The 17,789-nt window shown below is 39.9% G+C and overlaps 1 protein-coding gene across 4 annotated transcripts in view; it reads left to right on the top strand.

The window, feature by feature from the left end:
- The window catches only part of LOC122714120, a 77,814-nt gene extending 72,736 nt beyond the window's left edge, over positions 1-5,078 (top strand). For 3 of the 4 annotated variants that reach the window (XM_043935187.1, XM_043935186.1, XM_043935185.1), the window contains 7 exons: positions 747-830; positions 1,545-1,678; positions 2,549-2,685; positions 2,844-2,998; positions 3,842-4,083; positions 4,179-4,365; positions 4,470-5,078. In XM_043935187.1, coding sequence (XP_043791122.1) covers positions 747-830; positions 1,545-1,678; positions 2,549-2,685; positions 2,844-2,998; positions 3,842-4,083; positions 4,179-4,365; positions 4,470-4,666 — 1,136 coding nt within the window. In that variant the 3' untranslated portion in view covers positions 4,667-5,078. The remainder of the gene's footprint in view (positions 1-746; positions 831-1,544; positions 1,679-2,548; positions 2,686-2,843; positions 2,999-3,841; positions 4,084-4,178; positions 4,366-4,469) is intronic. The other variant, XM_043935188.1, reaches the window with a different exon arrangement.
- The last annotated feature ends 12,711 nt before the right edge of the window (positions 5,079-17,789 follow it).

Here is a 17,789-nt window from a genome sequence, read left to right as displayed (position 1 = left end):
TCTCCCGGCGAAACGTTGTATCATCGAGAATCACCTCGAGTGTGACTATCTGCAGCCTCCATCTAACGCCGTCCATCTTCCACCGCTCACGTGGTGGATTACGTCGTTTTACGATGGAAACGGCTCCTTACCACGAACAGCGCCTATAAAAGGGGGAGGAGGAGGGGAGGGGGCTGGCTGGCCGGCCGGTTTACTTTCACTCGTCATCGGCGACCGGTTTTCCGCTGCTTTCCGCCCACCGGATGGATCCCCCGATTTTCCGACCGTTTCGACACGAGGCCGCGCGATGTTTCGGCACTGCGGCCGCTTTCTTGCTTCGTTGCCTCGTTAGGGCCGATTTATCTGTCGTTTACGATCGCGAAACGAAACGTGGACGGGTCGATGACCAGTCGTTTGCCTCGTGAAAATCGATCGTGTCGGTGGGAAAGTTGGGTGAAAGGAAAAGGGAATATTTTGGCACTTTTTAATTTAGGAGAAGATTTATAGGTTTCGAGATTTTACAAGTAGCGAACAAGTAGATTTTTAGCAAAATTATTCAAATTATTATCAATAGCGGGAAAATAATCTCTATTATTACAAAGATATTAAACCATAAATTGTGGAAAGCTTTTGATATAAATTTTAAAATAATACAGAATAGAGATTATTCAATCATAATAGATCATGTACAACATGTTTCAAAAATCAGGTAACGTAATTAAGGTCTCGTAAATGTAACCAAAAAAAAAAAAAAAAAAATTTTGCAGATATCGAGGCGGAATGCCAGGACGATTACATGAAGATCAGGATCGGTTTCAACGGTTCCTTCACCGGTCTCCTCTACTCGGCTGGTAAGTTAAGAAATTCTCAACATGAGAAGCGGGAATCGCGAACGTGCCGGCGAGCATCCGCATCAAAGGACGTGCTATCACGTCCTCTCTGTACGAGCTCACACGCTGTTCGCAATCATCATCTCCGCGGACACAACGCTCGAAACTGCCGCGATGCTGACGAGCTAATGGAACAGCGTTATCGTGAAACGATCTCCTCGGAAGGCTCGCCACAGCGAGAGACGTAGAGCACGTAGAGAGGGGAGAAGAAGAGAGAGAATTTTCCTTTTTCCAAGGCGAGACCAACGCATGTGGTCGAATCGTCCACTTCCGTTATTTTGAAAGGGGTACAACGCATTGTCCGCTCTTTGCACGATACACGCGATGCAAATAGCACGTCCTTCTTGATCATCGTCCTGCTTATAAATTATTCCTACTCGCTTTTATGAATTTGGAAGAGATATTATCATTGTTTTAGAGATTCGATTGATGTTGTTGTTAGAGTTTCTCAATTAGGAAAGAAGAGAAATATGAAAAAAATAAGAATATTTCCTTATTCGTTTGTAAATATCGATGATATCGATTACCGATAGCGCCAATTATTTTCAAAGATCACGAGATGTCTTATTATACGAGCATAAATATATTCTTCGAACAAGTCCGTTCAAAAAATTGGAAAACACGAAAGTCGTTGCTCGTATGATAATCTGTTATCAATAATAATTTCAATTAAAGGTTACTCTTACGACCCGGACTGCATGTACGTGAACGGAACAGGTCGAGACTACTACGAGTTCTACATTCAGTTGAATCGTTGCGGCACCCTTGGCGAGAACACCCATCATCAGGACAGTCGAAAAAATCCTACTGTAAGTAAACCAGGCGTGCAACTTGGCGCACGACGTGGTTCGTTACCATCGCAGCGTGACCACTTGACAAGGAATAATAATGATTAACACACGAGAAAAAGAAAAGAAAGAAAGAAAGAAAGGAAAAAAAAAAAAAAAGAAAAGAATCGATACGATTTTTGTTTCGCGTTTTATCTCCACAGTCAACCAACTCGACGTATTAATATACGCCCAACTCGTGCCATGTTAGAGAGGTTTAGCAATTATGAATCGCAAATCCGCGCCGACGTTAATAATTCTGTTACGCTCTGCTGTGATTTATTAAACACGCGCGCCGTGATTTATATCGGGTGCACTAAACTGTATCTATTTGCTTCCCTAGCTGCGATCAGACTTGGAAAGAAATAGTAAATTGAGCTTTTAACGATGAAATTTCGTTCTGGGTGTAGTTTGTGCGCGTTTGTTTGCGTGATGGAAATAATAATTAACTATACTCGTTAAACGTAAATACATTTATCGCATTTGAATTAATTATAAATATATAATTATAAATAAGAATACAAGATTATTTTTAAAGATAAATAATTTTATTATCTAAAAAAAATTCATTTATACAAATATTATCGATACAATAATAGATACAGTGTAATACATATATATAATATTAACCAATTTAATTAATTTCGAACATGTATATTTTCGTAAAAATTGTCTACTTCGTTTCTTTATTCCGACAAAAGGAATACATTTTTCAGTTTTTTACAAAAACTTTCAATTTTTTATCCGCAAAAGATATTTCACTTTTTTTCACTTTTCGTCGAACATTTTTCTGCATATTATCTCTATCGATCCAAACGTTCCATTTCTCATTTTGATCTGTTTTCATGGCAGAAAAACCTGATGTGGAACACGGTCACGGTGCAGTACAACCCGCTCATCGAAGAAGAATTCGACGAGCATTTCAAAGTGACTTGCGAATACGGATACGACTTCTGGAAGACCGTCACCTTCCCCTTCCTCGACGTCGAGTAAGCGGTTGAAAATCTTTACGATCAATCTCTCATCTTGAAGAAAATTATCGCTTATTAGTCGATGTATATTTCTTTCGCTCTTGTCCCAGTGTCGGTTAACGGGAAGCCGGGATGCAAAGAGACCAGAAACCTCTAACGCGGATATCTTCTTCCAGAGTCGCGACGGGGAATCCCGTAGTGTTCACCCTGCAGCCACCAGAGTGCTACATGGAAATCAGATACGGTTACGGGACCACTGGAACTAGAGTGGCTGGACCAGTCCGCGTCGGGGATCCACTGACTCTCATTATCTACATGCGCAGCAAATACGGTATACATAGCGGCACGCATTTTCGCTTTGCACCGCTCCGTAAGGCCGGAGGCTTGCTTAATCGCGTGGCGCTACGTAACATCTGTCGGGTGTTACCTCCTCGGGATAACGGGACGCGAACAGCTCTGGTTATGCCACACGGATGTGTTTTCCCTTCGAGGATCTAAAATTAGTCGCGTACAACTTTTTCTCCGGAGATCGATACTTAACCCTTTGCGGATCCAACTTGCGATTAAGCGAAATAAAATTCAGCATATAATCACGAACTTATACGTTATACGTTATTTTACAACAGGATCGTTAATAAAATACATATTTTCCTTTGTACCTGATATTTAAGGTATATTTAATTTGGCATCTCGTTCGTTGGAAGATATCCTTGACCTATTGGGAGAGTCAGAGAATGAGAGAATGCTCGTCCGCAAAGGGTTAATTGCCAATTGACGAAGAAGGCTACTGTGTTCCATGTTCCACCGGATCCGGAAAGATTTTCTTTTCTATATTTTGGGAATGGATCGATGGAATGTCAGTTGATTAGAACGGAAGGGAGATGTATTTGTATAGATATTTATCTATACAATTGAGGAATGAATTATTACGATAGATGATAATAATTCGTGTGACGCTCATATTGTTCATATCGGATGATATCAGTCGTAAATAAAATTCGTATAATAATTTATCGATAATTTCTCGTTCAGATGACAAAAGTTCGTGGTTAGATGAGTATTTTGAATGGACGGTAATTCAATTAAACGAGCACTATATAAAATTTTCTTCCACCGAATGAACTTGAGATAAACGGGCTTCCGCTGTATACAGTTTCTGCCTCTGTGTTCGCAGATGGTTTCGACATTGTCGTAAACGATTGCTACGCTCACAACGGCGGAAATAAAAGGATCCAGTTGATCGATCAATACGGATGTCCTGTCGACGATAAATTGATCAGCAGATTCCGTGGATCCTGGTCCGAGAGCGGCCTTTTCGAAACTCAGGTATTCGCCTATATGAAAACGTTCAGGTTCACCGGTTCGCCAGCATTGTATATTGAATGTGACGTAAGAATGTGCCACGGAAGATGCCCGGTAAGTATAACAGGAAGATAAGTCGAGGGTCATTTTTATCAAAAATTGTACTCTTTGAACAATCTGTTGCTATGAAATTATTTATAATCGCGCAGAGCCAACCGTGTCACTGGAGAAATGCCAAAAACGTAGCGAAACGTTCTTTGCCAGAAATTGGTGGTCCATCGACACCAGCGACGAGTCTGTCAGAGAATGTGAATCTCTTCCAATCGTTACGTGTACTTCAAGAGGGCGAGGCAGATACAGAATTCTTCCAGAATTCTACTACGGCTTTTCGAAGTGGTAACTTCAATTGAATTAATTTCTATTTTTAAAATATCTAACAGATCATTTATTTTTTATTAATTTTTATATTATTTTTATATCAATTAATTTCTGTATTATAGGAACCAATGAACCCACGAACGATAGAGTGTGCCTTAGATCTACGGTTCTTAGTACGATTATAGGAATCGGTTGTGGCTTCCTCTGTCTAATGGCAGGAACGATATTAGCAATGTGTTCGCGAATTCGACGACAAGCTAGGGAAAAACTTTTATCCGACAGCATAAGTTACATGACCCACAAAGGTAGAATTAACTGAACGCGATCACTTTGCATATTTTATTCTTTTTCTCTTCTTCTTCGTTGCGTTTCCGTCGGTATAAATGTTTGAGGAAATTGCCGAAGGAATATCCCCTGTTGGTAATAATGCGAGGAAGAATACCGCAATCGGTAAAAATGGGAATAAGCTCAATACTTTCGATCGACGGTTGTTAAAAACCAAGACCAAATCCACAAATCGTAATGTATTTAAAAATTGTGTATCTAAAGTTAAGGATATTTGCCACAGACGAAGTATAGATGTGATATTTTTGGATTTTTCCATGTTTTCAAATACCGATCTCGAGAAAAAAGGTATCACACACGATATTACCATTTTTGATTTACGTCACTCTATTTTTCTTTGTAACGAAAAACTATATATTTTTTGATACAATAGAAGATTCTTTATATTCTCTATAAAAAAATACTAAACCATTTATAACAAAAATTCATTAGTTTAGGAGATATTCAATTATCTCTTAAACTAATCATTTTTTGACTTTTATGGTCTATATGTATTTTTTTTATAGAGAATGTAATGAAAAAATAGAAATTGAATTAAAAAATATATATATTCATTTAAAAAAATAAAATTGATCTTTGTATTTACGTATCAACATACAAAAGAATTAATAACAGTAAATTATATCCTATTTTAAACATTCAATTTTTATCTAAAACGTTTTTCAGTGTGATCAAAAATATATATACGAAATATTACGTACATCATATGATTGATATATTGTGTAAAAAATATCGAGTATCTTGCATAACTTTATTATTTAAAATATATTTCGAAAAGTATTAAAAAATCAAATAGAAGTTAAATGTCAATAAGAACATATGATGTAATTATATTTCCTCTTGAAAGAAACATAAATGCTATATATTAATGTTTTTTTCTAGAAATAGAATTATATACTTTTTAATATATATATATATAAAAATGACGTCAAATTCCAGAAATAACAACTCAAATCGTGGAAGAGGAGAGAAAAATTTGGCCAAAAATTCGATTTTGTATTAGGAGAACATAATATGATAGGAGGTCGATCGAGAAATTTTTCCAGACTTCTTAGAAATGACGTCAAATTCCAGGAATTATCTAAATCGTGAAAGGGGAGGGAAAAATTTGGCCAAAAATTCGATTTTGTATTAGGAGAACATAATATGATAGGAGGTCGATCGAGAAATTTTTCCAGGCTTCTTAGAAATGACATCAAATTCCAGGAATTATCTAAATCATGGAAGGGGAGGGAAAATTTTGGCTAAAAATTCGATTTTGTATTAGGAGAGCATAATATGATAGGAGATTCGATCGAGAATTTTTACATCAAATATTTTTATGATATTTTGTATAGTTAGCTATGAATTATTTACTTTTTGTATATTTATCCTTTGCAGTAATCATTTTTTACGATTTTAATTCAGTTTTTCATCAATTTTTTTAATTCTAAGAATACTTTTCATTCGAATATTGAGAATTATTTTCTGCAATATTTAACATTCAAACATTTTTTGATAATTTTCTTAATTTTTTAATAGAGAATTTGAGAATATAACTATTTGTTTATATTATAAATATTTATTTTCTTTTATATACTATTTATCGTACGCATTCGTACGATTGATGTATACTACTTGTCTTGTAATTAATATCAATTATTTTTAATTAATGTGAATTAATATCAATGAATGTTAATGTAAAGTTTTAATTCTCATCTCTACAACGTTTTCGTGTACCGAATCGATGTGTACACATCGATAATATCGCATGTGATACGAAAATGGTAAAGTGGTTAGGTAACTATTAAATTTCTATGATACAATAAATCTTTATATATATCACATTTATTTTATTGCTCGTCTGTGTTTAAACGTATGAAATTAAATTAGGAAAATTGAGATATATTGTGATAAATATAATTAGGTATCTCTATTTTTTTCCTTTTTCTTTCTTTTTATACAATTTTAATTAGCCGTCGATGAAACGAAATGTTGTTGATCGTCAATGATTGAATTTTTATTCTCTAAATGTTAGTTTCTTTTTTTTTTTTTTTCTTTATAATTTCGTTTATCGTACAATTGAATTATCGTCAGTCGATAATAATGATCAAAGATGAATTTAGAAGGCAAGAATTTGTCACGTTTTATATTGAATGCGCAATTGGGAAAAAATTTGACTTAAATATTAATAAATAAGGTTTAAAAACGCTTTTTCTCGATCATGCGTACGTTAATGAAACCGAATAATTAGATATACAGGCGTTTCCAATGCCATTGATGAGATTCTTCTCAATACTTTAAGTATGTCTAATCGCATTACTCGCCATATTCAGGAACGCACAAATGATCAAGGTCTCGATTTACAGCTGAATAAATAACTGATTATATTCCATCCGCAAATCAACATAATTTGTACAATTATTTTCTTAAATTTTAAATCACCGTCTCGCTCTCTTTGATAATGCCTATATCAAATAAAGATAGTTAATCCAGTTGTACATTCGAGACTGAATAATAATAATAATAAAAACTGAATAAACCGAAGTTTCTGAATGTTCGCGAATAATGCACTATATAGTATAATACAAGCATCGCTATGCAATAAACAGCTACAATATTTAGGTTTATACTTATATGCATAATGATATATACACAGCGTCCAAGTGTGTCTGGATATTCCCTTATTTTTTTTTTTTTTTTTTTTTCATACTACTATATATCATTTTTTTTTTTTTAACTGTTTTAAATTCTCGAGAGGCAGGAACATCATGGAATTGCCACGAGCGTGAACGGCCAGTGAGGATTAAATAATATTTCGCGCCGTGGATCGGGAGAGCCAAAGAAACTCAGTAGTTCAGCTCTCGTCTTGATAATTTATTTCGAAAACTATCTTTCGTCAATCCGCGAAATATTAATTTCCCCTCCTGGTCGTTACGAAAACATTTTCGTACGTTCTTATTTTTGGATATACTCTCCCCTCCCATTTCTGATGGACAATTAACAAATAGGATCCACCTGCTCGATCGAATTGTAAATATAGCAATGTATGATCCATAATATTTATAATTAAACTCGAATGTATCAAGGTTTCCAATAAACAGTAGAAAGAGAATCCTTTTAATCTCTCCTGGACGAAAATCGCTTATTCAAAATTTCAGAAGAATATTTGAAATTGTTTTCGATAAAAATGAAAATTTCATAAAGAAGAAAGAAACAAAGAAAGATTTACTTTTTGTCATCAACGATTCGGGTAGAAGATCAAACTAATAAAACTTTTTATTTACAAATATTATGAGCTATTTATACAAAAGATTCGAAGAGAAATTCGAGAGAATATTTTTTTTTTTTTGTCATGATACGAATCGTATAACTCATCGCAAAAGATCGAAGGAAAATATGGATATCGATTTTATTCGACTGCGTTTCCACGAACTATTTCACCAGCGATGGAGTGAAAAACCAGCGTGACGAAAGGGGAACTTCTACCTGGTCGATTTTGAAAAATTCGACGTGTCCAGAGGCCACAATGGCCACGGCACGGAACGAATCGTGTTTTCCAAACAGCATATCCTTCATCGAAAATGCGTTGGTTCTTCGAGCGCGCTCAAAGATCGCCGCAAATGGCCGGTCCACGGTGAAAAGTGAAAATCTACGCAATATCTCATCCGCAAAATGGGCCGGGGACCGTCATTTATCGCTCGATCCTCCCACGATAACGGAAGAAAAATACGATAGTTCGTTTGCCTCTTCGAGGGTCGCGCATTATCGATGCCTGCATTTTTGTTCGACAGGAAAAAACGTTTCGAATGGCTCTAGGATCGTGACAATTAATAAAATGGTCCCTCTGATGGGAAGGAGGAACTCTGGAATATCTACGAGTTTTATGGGTGGTCTGTTTTAATCCACCAGCGAATGTCATCTGATTAATTGAGGTTCAAGTATACGCAATGTGTTCCAATATGATAAACTTTAAATCACTTCATTGAGGTATTTTCCAAATGAATAGCTTCCTGTCAACAGCAACCAATGTAAAGAATTAGATTATTATTATTATTAGGAAAAAATTGACTCATATATCTACACATAAAAACGAACAGTGTGAAATTAAAAATTCTTCAGACTATTGTGCGTACAATTTTTCTTGGAAATATTCCTTACAAGTTGCAAGTCTACTACTAATCGGTAATTTAAAATCGACACATTAGAAGACTCATCCTGAAGTCGAAAGAAGAGGTAGATAACGATACGTAGATTAAAATCAAAATTTCAGAGCAATGAATATTCCACGTGGAAACACAAATTATCCCTATCTCCTTGACCCAACTTTAACATCGGCCAACGACAAGGAAAGGAAAACCATCTCCGGATGTCCCGAGGAATTCTGCCGAGGCAAAGGGTCACGGTGGCGGTCGATCTTGTATCGCAGCCAAAAGGGCGATCCACAGCAGAAGCACACAGTAACGAACTGTCTCTCAACGGTTAGCATGCGGCAATTAATCAACCCGCAATAAATTAATTGCCGCTCGGCCAGGAATTAATTGCCACCCCGGCAATAATTATGGCCAACGCAGAAATAATTATCGTGGGCAACGCGATGATCTCCCTCCCCTCCCTTCCCCCAGCACGACGATAATCCCTCTCGTAATTCGATGCGCGCGTAATATCTCGATCGATCCTACTCATCCGTCTCGATTCGCTTTTAATTTCGATAAAAGAGTGACCGTGATAAATAAATATAATATCGTTTCGAAAACGTGGTGTGCGGGTTAATGCATCTGCGAAGAAGCATCGCGACACGGAATGTCGAATCGCCAGCCGCCGTTTCACGCAGTTTTATCATCCCAAATGAGGCGAGTGGTCGCTCGTTAATTGGGCCAACGATGTTGGTCAAAGATACCTGGTTGGTCAAGCATATGATCGAGCCGAGTGAGAATCGTTTTATCTAATCGTCTTTGCTGATTAGATTTTCGCAAGAAAGTATTTCGAGCGATATTAAAAATATAAGAGGATAAGATATTAGAAAAGCTTTTTTTGATGAAAATTTTCTCTCTGAAAAGTGATATGAAATGCGAATCCTTTATAGAGTGAAAATGATGGAATAATAATGAGAATGCAGGTTTTGAAATTACGTTGGAATAACATTTTGAGGTGTTAAGGGAACGAGAAAGAGAAATTTCATGGAAATGTATTACCAGGAACGGGTCAATATTTCAATCCACCGCGGTATCTCGCCACGAATTTAAGCGTGTACTCCTCGACGTTCCAACTTCCGGTTGGAGAAACGCATCGTTGCACGAGGGCGCAGTAGCGGCAACAGAGGGAACCACTGAATATCAAAATGAAATCTCAGAGGATAATAAATATTCTGTTATCGCGGTTAATCGAGTTATCGTGTGATACGGAAACGATGAGGTGGCTTTGTTGGCCACGATCCACGAAAATACGCGAATTATCTTTGATAAAATTGGTTGAAAAAGAAAAATCGAGTAATTTTCAATGAAATGAGACAGATCAATCCTTCGACGCTTGATTAAAAAATATCCCATGGAATAAATCAAACTCTGAAAATTCATTCTTCAAAGACTTGGAACAAAAGAAAATTGATTTCACGTGGCACACCTCGAGTGATATTAAATAATTCTTCGATTATCCAGACGAGCGATCGAGCTTCTACAATTACTCGTTCCTTCGATCTGCCCTTAATCCTGGTTACGAAACGAGTCGAGGTATCGCGAATGCATTATTTCACCAACATCTCTGTGCGCGGTATCATCGCGTATCGAGTATCTGTTGAAACCATCGTTGTGTGTGTGTGTGTGTGTGTGTGTGTGTGTGTACACTTAATAAAGTAGAGGTGTGGAGTTGCGCGATAGCGGCTCGCGGAAGTTATGTCCGACCGGAATCGCTGTTAGGTACTCCATGCGGCAACGTTTGCTGAATTATCGCCGGTCGAAAGCTGCATATAATATCAGGACGCACTCTGTTTCCCGACTACCGCCGATCCCCGCCACGATTATTTTCAATCCTCGTAGAAATTGAATGCGATTCGAACTTTTAAAGAGTTTAAAATCCAATTATGAGTATTTCACTCGGGTATAACTCTTCGGTTTACTTCCTTTTATAAATTACCCCAAATAATTAGATAAGCGATTGGAGATGGAATTAAATAGGATTCTAATAATAAATTTTAATTACGAAAAATTGAAATTGGAATAGGAATTTTAAACGGCGAAAAAAAATCTAGCGGTGGAAATCACTTGGCAGGATGGAATAAATTCAAAAGCTTTCCCCCTTTCTCTTTCCCCTTTCAAAAAAATAACGTGAAGCGTCGTTGTTTGTAAACGATTTCGTTTACCCAACGATGATACCCTGCTCGTCGTTGCTCTCGCCGATATCTCTAATCGATAAACTCTATGTGCGTAAGGGTAAATACATTTTACCAGTGCAAATACTCGGCGGGCGTAGATAGCGAGCGAAATATGGCGATTCTCCGACGATTTTCACCGACAAGGACAATTTTTCCCCGAGTTCTCAGCCCCGCGTTTACCTTTGATTAAATCATTTCATCAAACACTGGTCGACTGGTTCCCGCTGTGATCTATAATCGAGATTGGAGAAGAGTTTGGAGAAGAGTTTGGAAGAGAGGAAGAGAGAGAGAGAGAGGGGGGGGGAGAGAGCATTCGAGCCTGGCCATCAGATAAAATCTGATGGATGCTCCTCGCCAATTCTCTCCGTGACGTATCTGCGGATATAATTCAAGGACTATCGCGTGATTTCGCACGATTGCACCGAGTGGGATAATCAGAAAGTCCTTTGAGAAAAATGCGATCAACAATTCGAAGTCGCAGTTTTTTGGAAAAAAAAAAAAAAAAAAAAAAAGAAAGAAAGGAAAGTTGCAGGAAATGGAGTCTTTGGAAGAATTTAAAATTTTCTCGAGTTACTTTTCTTTGTCCATCTTTTACACAAATAAATCAGTTTTTACATTTCTAAAGGAATCACAGTGATGAGAAAGAAAGTCGAGATGGTAAAATACTTCAAACTAAGAAAAAAATGGAGAAGAATCAATAGAGGAACGTTTCTCCGCGTTGCTTCTGCGAAAGGCTGCTTATTAGAGGCAAATTGGCACCTTCTTTTCCAAGTTGATGCCGCATTGTTGCTCGATTACTCGAGGAATCGATACACGAACGAGGTATGGTCTCGCCTCGACCAATTATTTTTAAAAAGATAACATCTTTTAATGAGAAAGAAGGATCAATTCGTATAGAATAATAACGTCAAGAGGATGTTGAAGAAAATCATAATCGCGATGCATCCAAATCGATAACGTTAATTTTTCTTTCTGGCGAAAAGAGAGACAATTTTTGTTACGGAGAAACGTATCTCCAAAAAACGAGAGTGATCGTCAGAAAATTGCAAGCTGAAAAGAAAATTTGCGGCCTTAATTACTCGGCTTAATTACGTGTCACGGGGTTGATATCGTAGTTTAATACGAGTTTGAACGTTAATAAGTCGCTATAAAAACATTGATGGTAAAAAATGCCGCTCGTGTGCTATTTGTTCATAATCAACACGATGATATTTTCGAATAGTTAGCGGGAAAAGTTTGATTTGTGGCTCGTCCACGCTATTATTAATCAACGATTGCCGATTCGATATCGAGTTTATCAGTTTAAATTACGAAATATCGGTTATAATAATAACTCTTGCGTTATATTAACGGATAGATATTTAAGCTTTTAAATTTTTAATTAAAATGCTGAATAAGAAGATGGGAAATGGAAAAAAGAAGAACAATAAATGAAAGAAAAACGAGAAATTAGAGAATAATATAGATATATCAAAATCGCGCAATCCATTTAAAAAGATTCTAAATCTCTATCACGATTAAATACCACGATATCTATCCAGATATTTATTTTTCAAACTCTCTCTCTCGTATTTCGCTAACGAACCGCACACTCTAATTCCGGACAAAATTACTATTTACCACCGATAATAACCGATCCGTTGAAAACTGCAACCACTCATCGCATCACGAACTAATCCATCCACCGCTTTCAAATACCATTACCGCAAATTAGCCGGGAAAACAAACGTTTAATCCTCTAAACGAGCACTCTCTCTCTCTCTCTTCCTCCCTCTCTCTGTCGTCTGGCTCGCATTTATCCGGCATACAATTAAAATCTACGGGTCAGTTAATCGGTGTGGCTGCGTCGACCAAGAGAGGAACGAGAGCGGTCTGCCTACGAATCGGAATTCGGCTTCGTTTTAATGCACATACTAACAAGCACGTGGATGCTCGTTAACGCGAGAATGCAAGATAGCCCGCGTTAACGAAATTTACGGAGGGAGTCGCCGAGTAACGAGTTTGGGTATCGAAGGCGATCGAAGACACTTTTAATCCATGGATCTCGTTTCGAGAAGGAACGGTGGAGGATACGAAGGATATTTCTTGATGCTATGGACTTTTGGGGATGATTTGGAAAAAAAAGAAAAAGTGATAGCCTATTTTATAATTCGATTTCCATGATGATGAGATAATCATGCGAAAGACGGTGAGACGGTGTTGGACATTGCTCGCAAGAAAGCTTACTGTCTTTTCCTTATTATGTTTCTCGCATAATTATTTTATTTCAGGATCGGAGGAGAAATTCAGAAAAGTTTATCATCACGAATGATATGTTACTTTATAATTTACAATTCGTTGTAAATTCGAATCGATAAATGTTGCGAATAAATATTGTTTGGACGGTAGCTCTCGGCCTTTAATTTCTATAAATGACATATAATTTCCACCGGAGGAAGCCTTAAAAGGTTTTGCACGCGCTTCGCAACACATTGGCAAGATACCATCCTGGTAGGGTTCGATCGGATTAGCATAGATTTCCGCGTTCTCCCGAGGAAAAGGCGCGTTGTGAATCCGGAATTAGTCGGAAATAAATTGCACTTTTGCCAATGGAGAAGGAATAATAAACGGCAAAACCGATATATCACGCGGAGAATCAAGAACGACTTCTGCACAAACAAGTTCCTTAAACGGCCAAATAAAAACAACGTTTCTCCGTAACGTGAAAACTATTCTATAACTTCATTAAAGAAGTAATTCTTATCTATCTCTTAAAAGGAGATCGAAACAAAAACGAAATTTTGATCTCATCTCGTTTCTAATTCTTTGCTTCGATTCTAACGAAATTTTGCGAAGTTGTAAATGAAAATTACGAGGAGAAGGACGAATCCCTAAATTTCTATCGATCGTCTTTGATTCTCTTGATTCTCCCCGACCGATCAAGAGGAGATCTAATCGAAGGGGGTTGCGAGGGGTTTCTGCGCGTGAAAATCGCTGTTAAAACTAGGAAGTCACGGATCGATGTTGACGCACTTTAACTTAACCCGACCGACGATTTACGAGCTGACATTTTTCTCCCCCTCCCTCCCTTCCTCCCTCCCTCCTTTCCTTTTTTTCTCTCTCTCGTTGCCTCCCTATCCGCTGAAAGATCGGCACATAATGAGGCTTAACGATCGCCCCGAGAGCACGTTGACGCGCAACCGACCTCCTCACGAACCCGACGAAAAATGAATACTTGATTCACGGCGCGCATGCACGCCACCGTTCTCCATCGCGGAGGAAAAAGCAGCGTGGGGTGGAATCGATATTCTCGCGGAGTTCCTTCGTCCCTTTCTCCGCAAGGCCGGACCCCTTCTGCATCTCGCTCTTCCGCTTCCTGTTTGCACAACTCACGCTGCGTGACGAATCGCCAATCTTGATTGAACGAGAGCCAGAAGAAGGATCATTTAATCTCGTTCACGAGCCATTAAAATATTGTTCAATATCGTTCGACGAAATATTAATCTCAGATCGAATCTCAGCCAGAAGAATTAATTTTGTTTAAATGGAATATATTGTAACTTCGTGTGACGAATCGCCGATCAGCCGGGAGGATATTTTAATTTGGCATTGGAATATTTTTATTTATTTTATCATAGCAATAGAACGGACGAAGCAGAGTTATGAGAATTTATTTTATGAAGCCTCGAATCGAAATTTTCAATTATGTATTATATCGTACATTATACGAAGATGTTATAATTCAATCGAGAGTAATCGAAAATCTCTAACGTTTCTGTAAATTATTTTTTTCCCCCGAGATTCTTTTCCTTCGTTAAACCCGATTAGTCGCAATGATACAACGATTGGCCCTATCTATCTTACCACTTGACCTTGATTTCTTTCTTCTCACAAGCCTTCACCTTTAATTAATCAAGATTGATACGTGTGCGCATGACACGCGTCCCTTCGTTAAAATATTCCAAACAAAAGAAATCTTTACACCGGCAAATGAGATAAAAGGCAAACAAGGCAACGATTTGTTTCCCGTAACTCGAAATTAATCGGAATTACACGGACCGGATTCAGCCACGGAATTCAACTACAACGTTCCTCGTTTCCATTCGATTGAATATGTATGAGAGTAATGAGGAATTGCTCGAAGAAGAAGAAAAAAAAAAATAAGAGGGAGGAAAGAAAAAAATTGGCTCGATCCGTGGTCGATTAATAATGCACGCGAGACTAGTTGGAAGGCATTAGCCCCGTTTCTCCCATAACTCGCCGTTAAAGATGAAATCGGATAGATAGATAGATAGATAGATAGATAGGCCTGTACAATGTATCGAATGGGGATTGTTACAACGGTGCATTACCGTAATAGCGGCGATCATAGCCTCGCGATTGATTTATCCAATGCCCGGGAAACGATCACGAAACAACACGAAACGTTTTGGACGAACGCTCTTGGGCTGCGCCCGATCGAGGATGATCAAAGGAATACTTGAGAAAACGAGAAGAAGAAGGTACGAAAACACTGAGCAGAAGAAAGAAAGAAAGAGTGAGAGAGCGTGAGAGAGAGAGAGAGAGAAGAGGATCGAATTGGCGAAGACGAAGTCTCTAGAGGTAGAGGCCGGTGCGCGAGGAAAGCTGGCAGTTTCGAGCCGAGAGAAATAAACGAAGTATATAAGAAGGGACCTCGGGGGAAGAGAAGCTAAACGTGGTAGGAGCTAAGAGCCGGATCATCTAAGAGCCAGATAGAGGAATCAGAAAGAACAGGCGGAACGTGCTGGAGACAGGAGGAAAGAGAGAAGGAGCGAAGAAGAGAGGGAGAGAGAGAGAGAGAGAGAGAGAGAAGCGAGATGAAAGGAGAGGAGGAGAGGGTTAAAAGTGGAGGAGCGGGGGGACGAAGACAATCTGGAAAGCCAACGCGATAATGTCTGGAGGGGATGAATCGAGCGCGAGGAGGAAGAAGACGAACGCCGTCCGACTAAAAAGGACAAGCGAACACAGGGGCAGCGTACTGGATCACCGGACGAAGCGGTTAGAGGAGCCAGAAGTAAAACGGAGAACGTTCCGTCCAGGTGGAAGGAAGAAGAGGTGGTGGTCGGCGAAGGGGGAGAGAGAGAGAGAGAGAGAGAGAGAGAGAGAGAGAGAGAGAGAGAGAGAGGAACATAAACGGAATAAACACGAAGAGACCACGGGGAGACCGGAGGTCTGCGACTGCGGGTGCGAGTGAAGGAGGAGGAGGAGGAGGACGAGGAGGAGGGGGGATATACGCGATACGGCGAGATCGGAGGTGGAAGAGGAACAGAGAGGGTCGGGAAAGGTGTTGGAACGGGAGTAGGAAGGATAAGTTGGGCAGAAGAGGGGAAAGCGAGTTCTGGGTTGCCTATCAGCACTTGGTTCCACGGAGTGGTGGAAGGTTGGGCGGTTACAGGTTGGCAAGTTCTCGTGGCAGCCGGCAGATGTCGAGTGGTCGCGCCCCTAGACAGGGTCTTCACCCCTGAAAAGGTCAGCTCAGGGGCGTAGCGGTCGTGGAATCGACGCCCAGAAACGCCCATCGTCGACCCTCCCGCCGCTTCCTCGCCGCAGACGCTTCGCGGCAACCAACTGGACAACCAGCCCGGCCTGGATCCACAGCGTCGCACAACGGTTCCGTTGAAACCCGCGTCTACCAGCGCCGTACAGGAACACGACTCTCCACGTTTCGTCGTCGATCGTCGTTTCGTCGAGCATCGTGTCTCTCCTCGCCCCGATTATTCGTGCCCACGCCACGTTGACGAGCCCCTGGCCTCGGTTTCCTCCTCGTTCCAACGGTGCGGCGTTTGGTGCGCGTTGTCGTTCCGTTCGATCTCCACTCTTTCCACGTTCGGCCTGGGTTCGAGGGGCCATCCGGGTTCAAGGAGGGGCGCGAAAGTGAGAGTGCGATGGATTATGGACGTATCGAGAGGAGTTCAAGGCGGTACGACAGGTCAGTGATGCCTAGGGACCTCGGCGAGGACGATACCACGGCTCGTTCTCGGTTGGGCTGTCGGTCCAAGTAATGAACTTGCGCCGGCACGAGTGGACCGGTTCTTAGTGCGTATCCCGCTCGAACAGGTAGTTTCGCGACGAAGATGGGAGATAAATACGAAACTCATCGTGGCAACCCGTCATGAACTGGGCTGAACAGTGTCCGTCGGCAAGATACGCTTACGCAGGGGGAAGAGTACGCTTAGTGATTGGGCAGTAACAGATTAACCGAGGCGCGTGTGAAATATCTCCAAGTTTCCGGCGAAAGAGAAAAGTGCGTCTTGCGGTAGAATCGTATACGCGATACTATGCGATTGAGGAGGTACCGGGAAGGATCCGATCGACGAGTTAATGATCCACGGACGGCCTATGAACGGACAGGTGTCCCGTGCGAAAATGACGATCCCTCCTGGAAGCGTGCAACGGACGGAATCCGTTAGGTAGGTACTTGAAACTTGTCCCGAAACTTGTCGGACCGACAAGCGGAACGAAGGATAAAACGGAGACGAGAAAGAAAAGTCCTCGACCTCGTCGTCATGGGAGGATCATCAAAGTCGAGCGAAGCTTAACTTTCTCTTCTTCCTCTTCTTCCTCTTCTTCCTTTTCCTCTTCCTCTTCCTCTTCCTCTTCCTCTTCCTCCTCCTCTTCTTCTTCTTCTTCTTCTTCTTCTTCTTTCCGATCGACTCGACGCAAGGCGCGCAAGGAAGGAATTCGGTTCCGAGAGAGGAGGGAGGAAAGCAAAAGTAAAAGAAAAAAAACTAAAGAAACACGTGGAAAC

The sequence above is a fragment of the Apis laboriosa genome, unplaced genomic scaffold, assembly GCF_014066325.1.
Source record: "Apis laboriosa isolate Shangri-la unplaced genomic scaffold, ASM1406632v1 scaffold280_cov157, whole genome shotgun sequence".
NCBI lineage: Eukaryota > Metazoa > Arthropoda > Insecta > Hymenoptera > Apidae > Apis > Apis laboriosa.
This window is presented reverse-complemented; position numbering and strand designations above follow the sequence as displayed.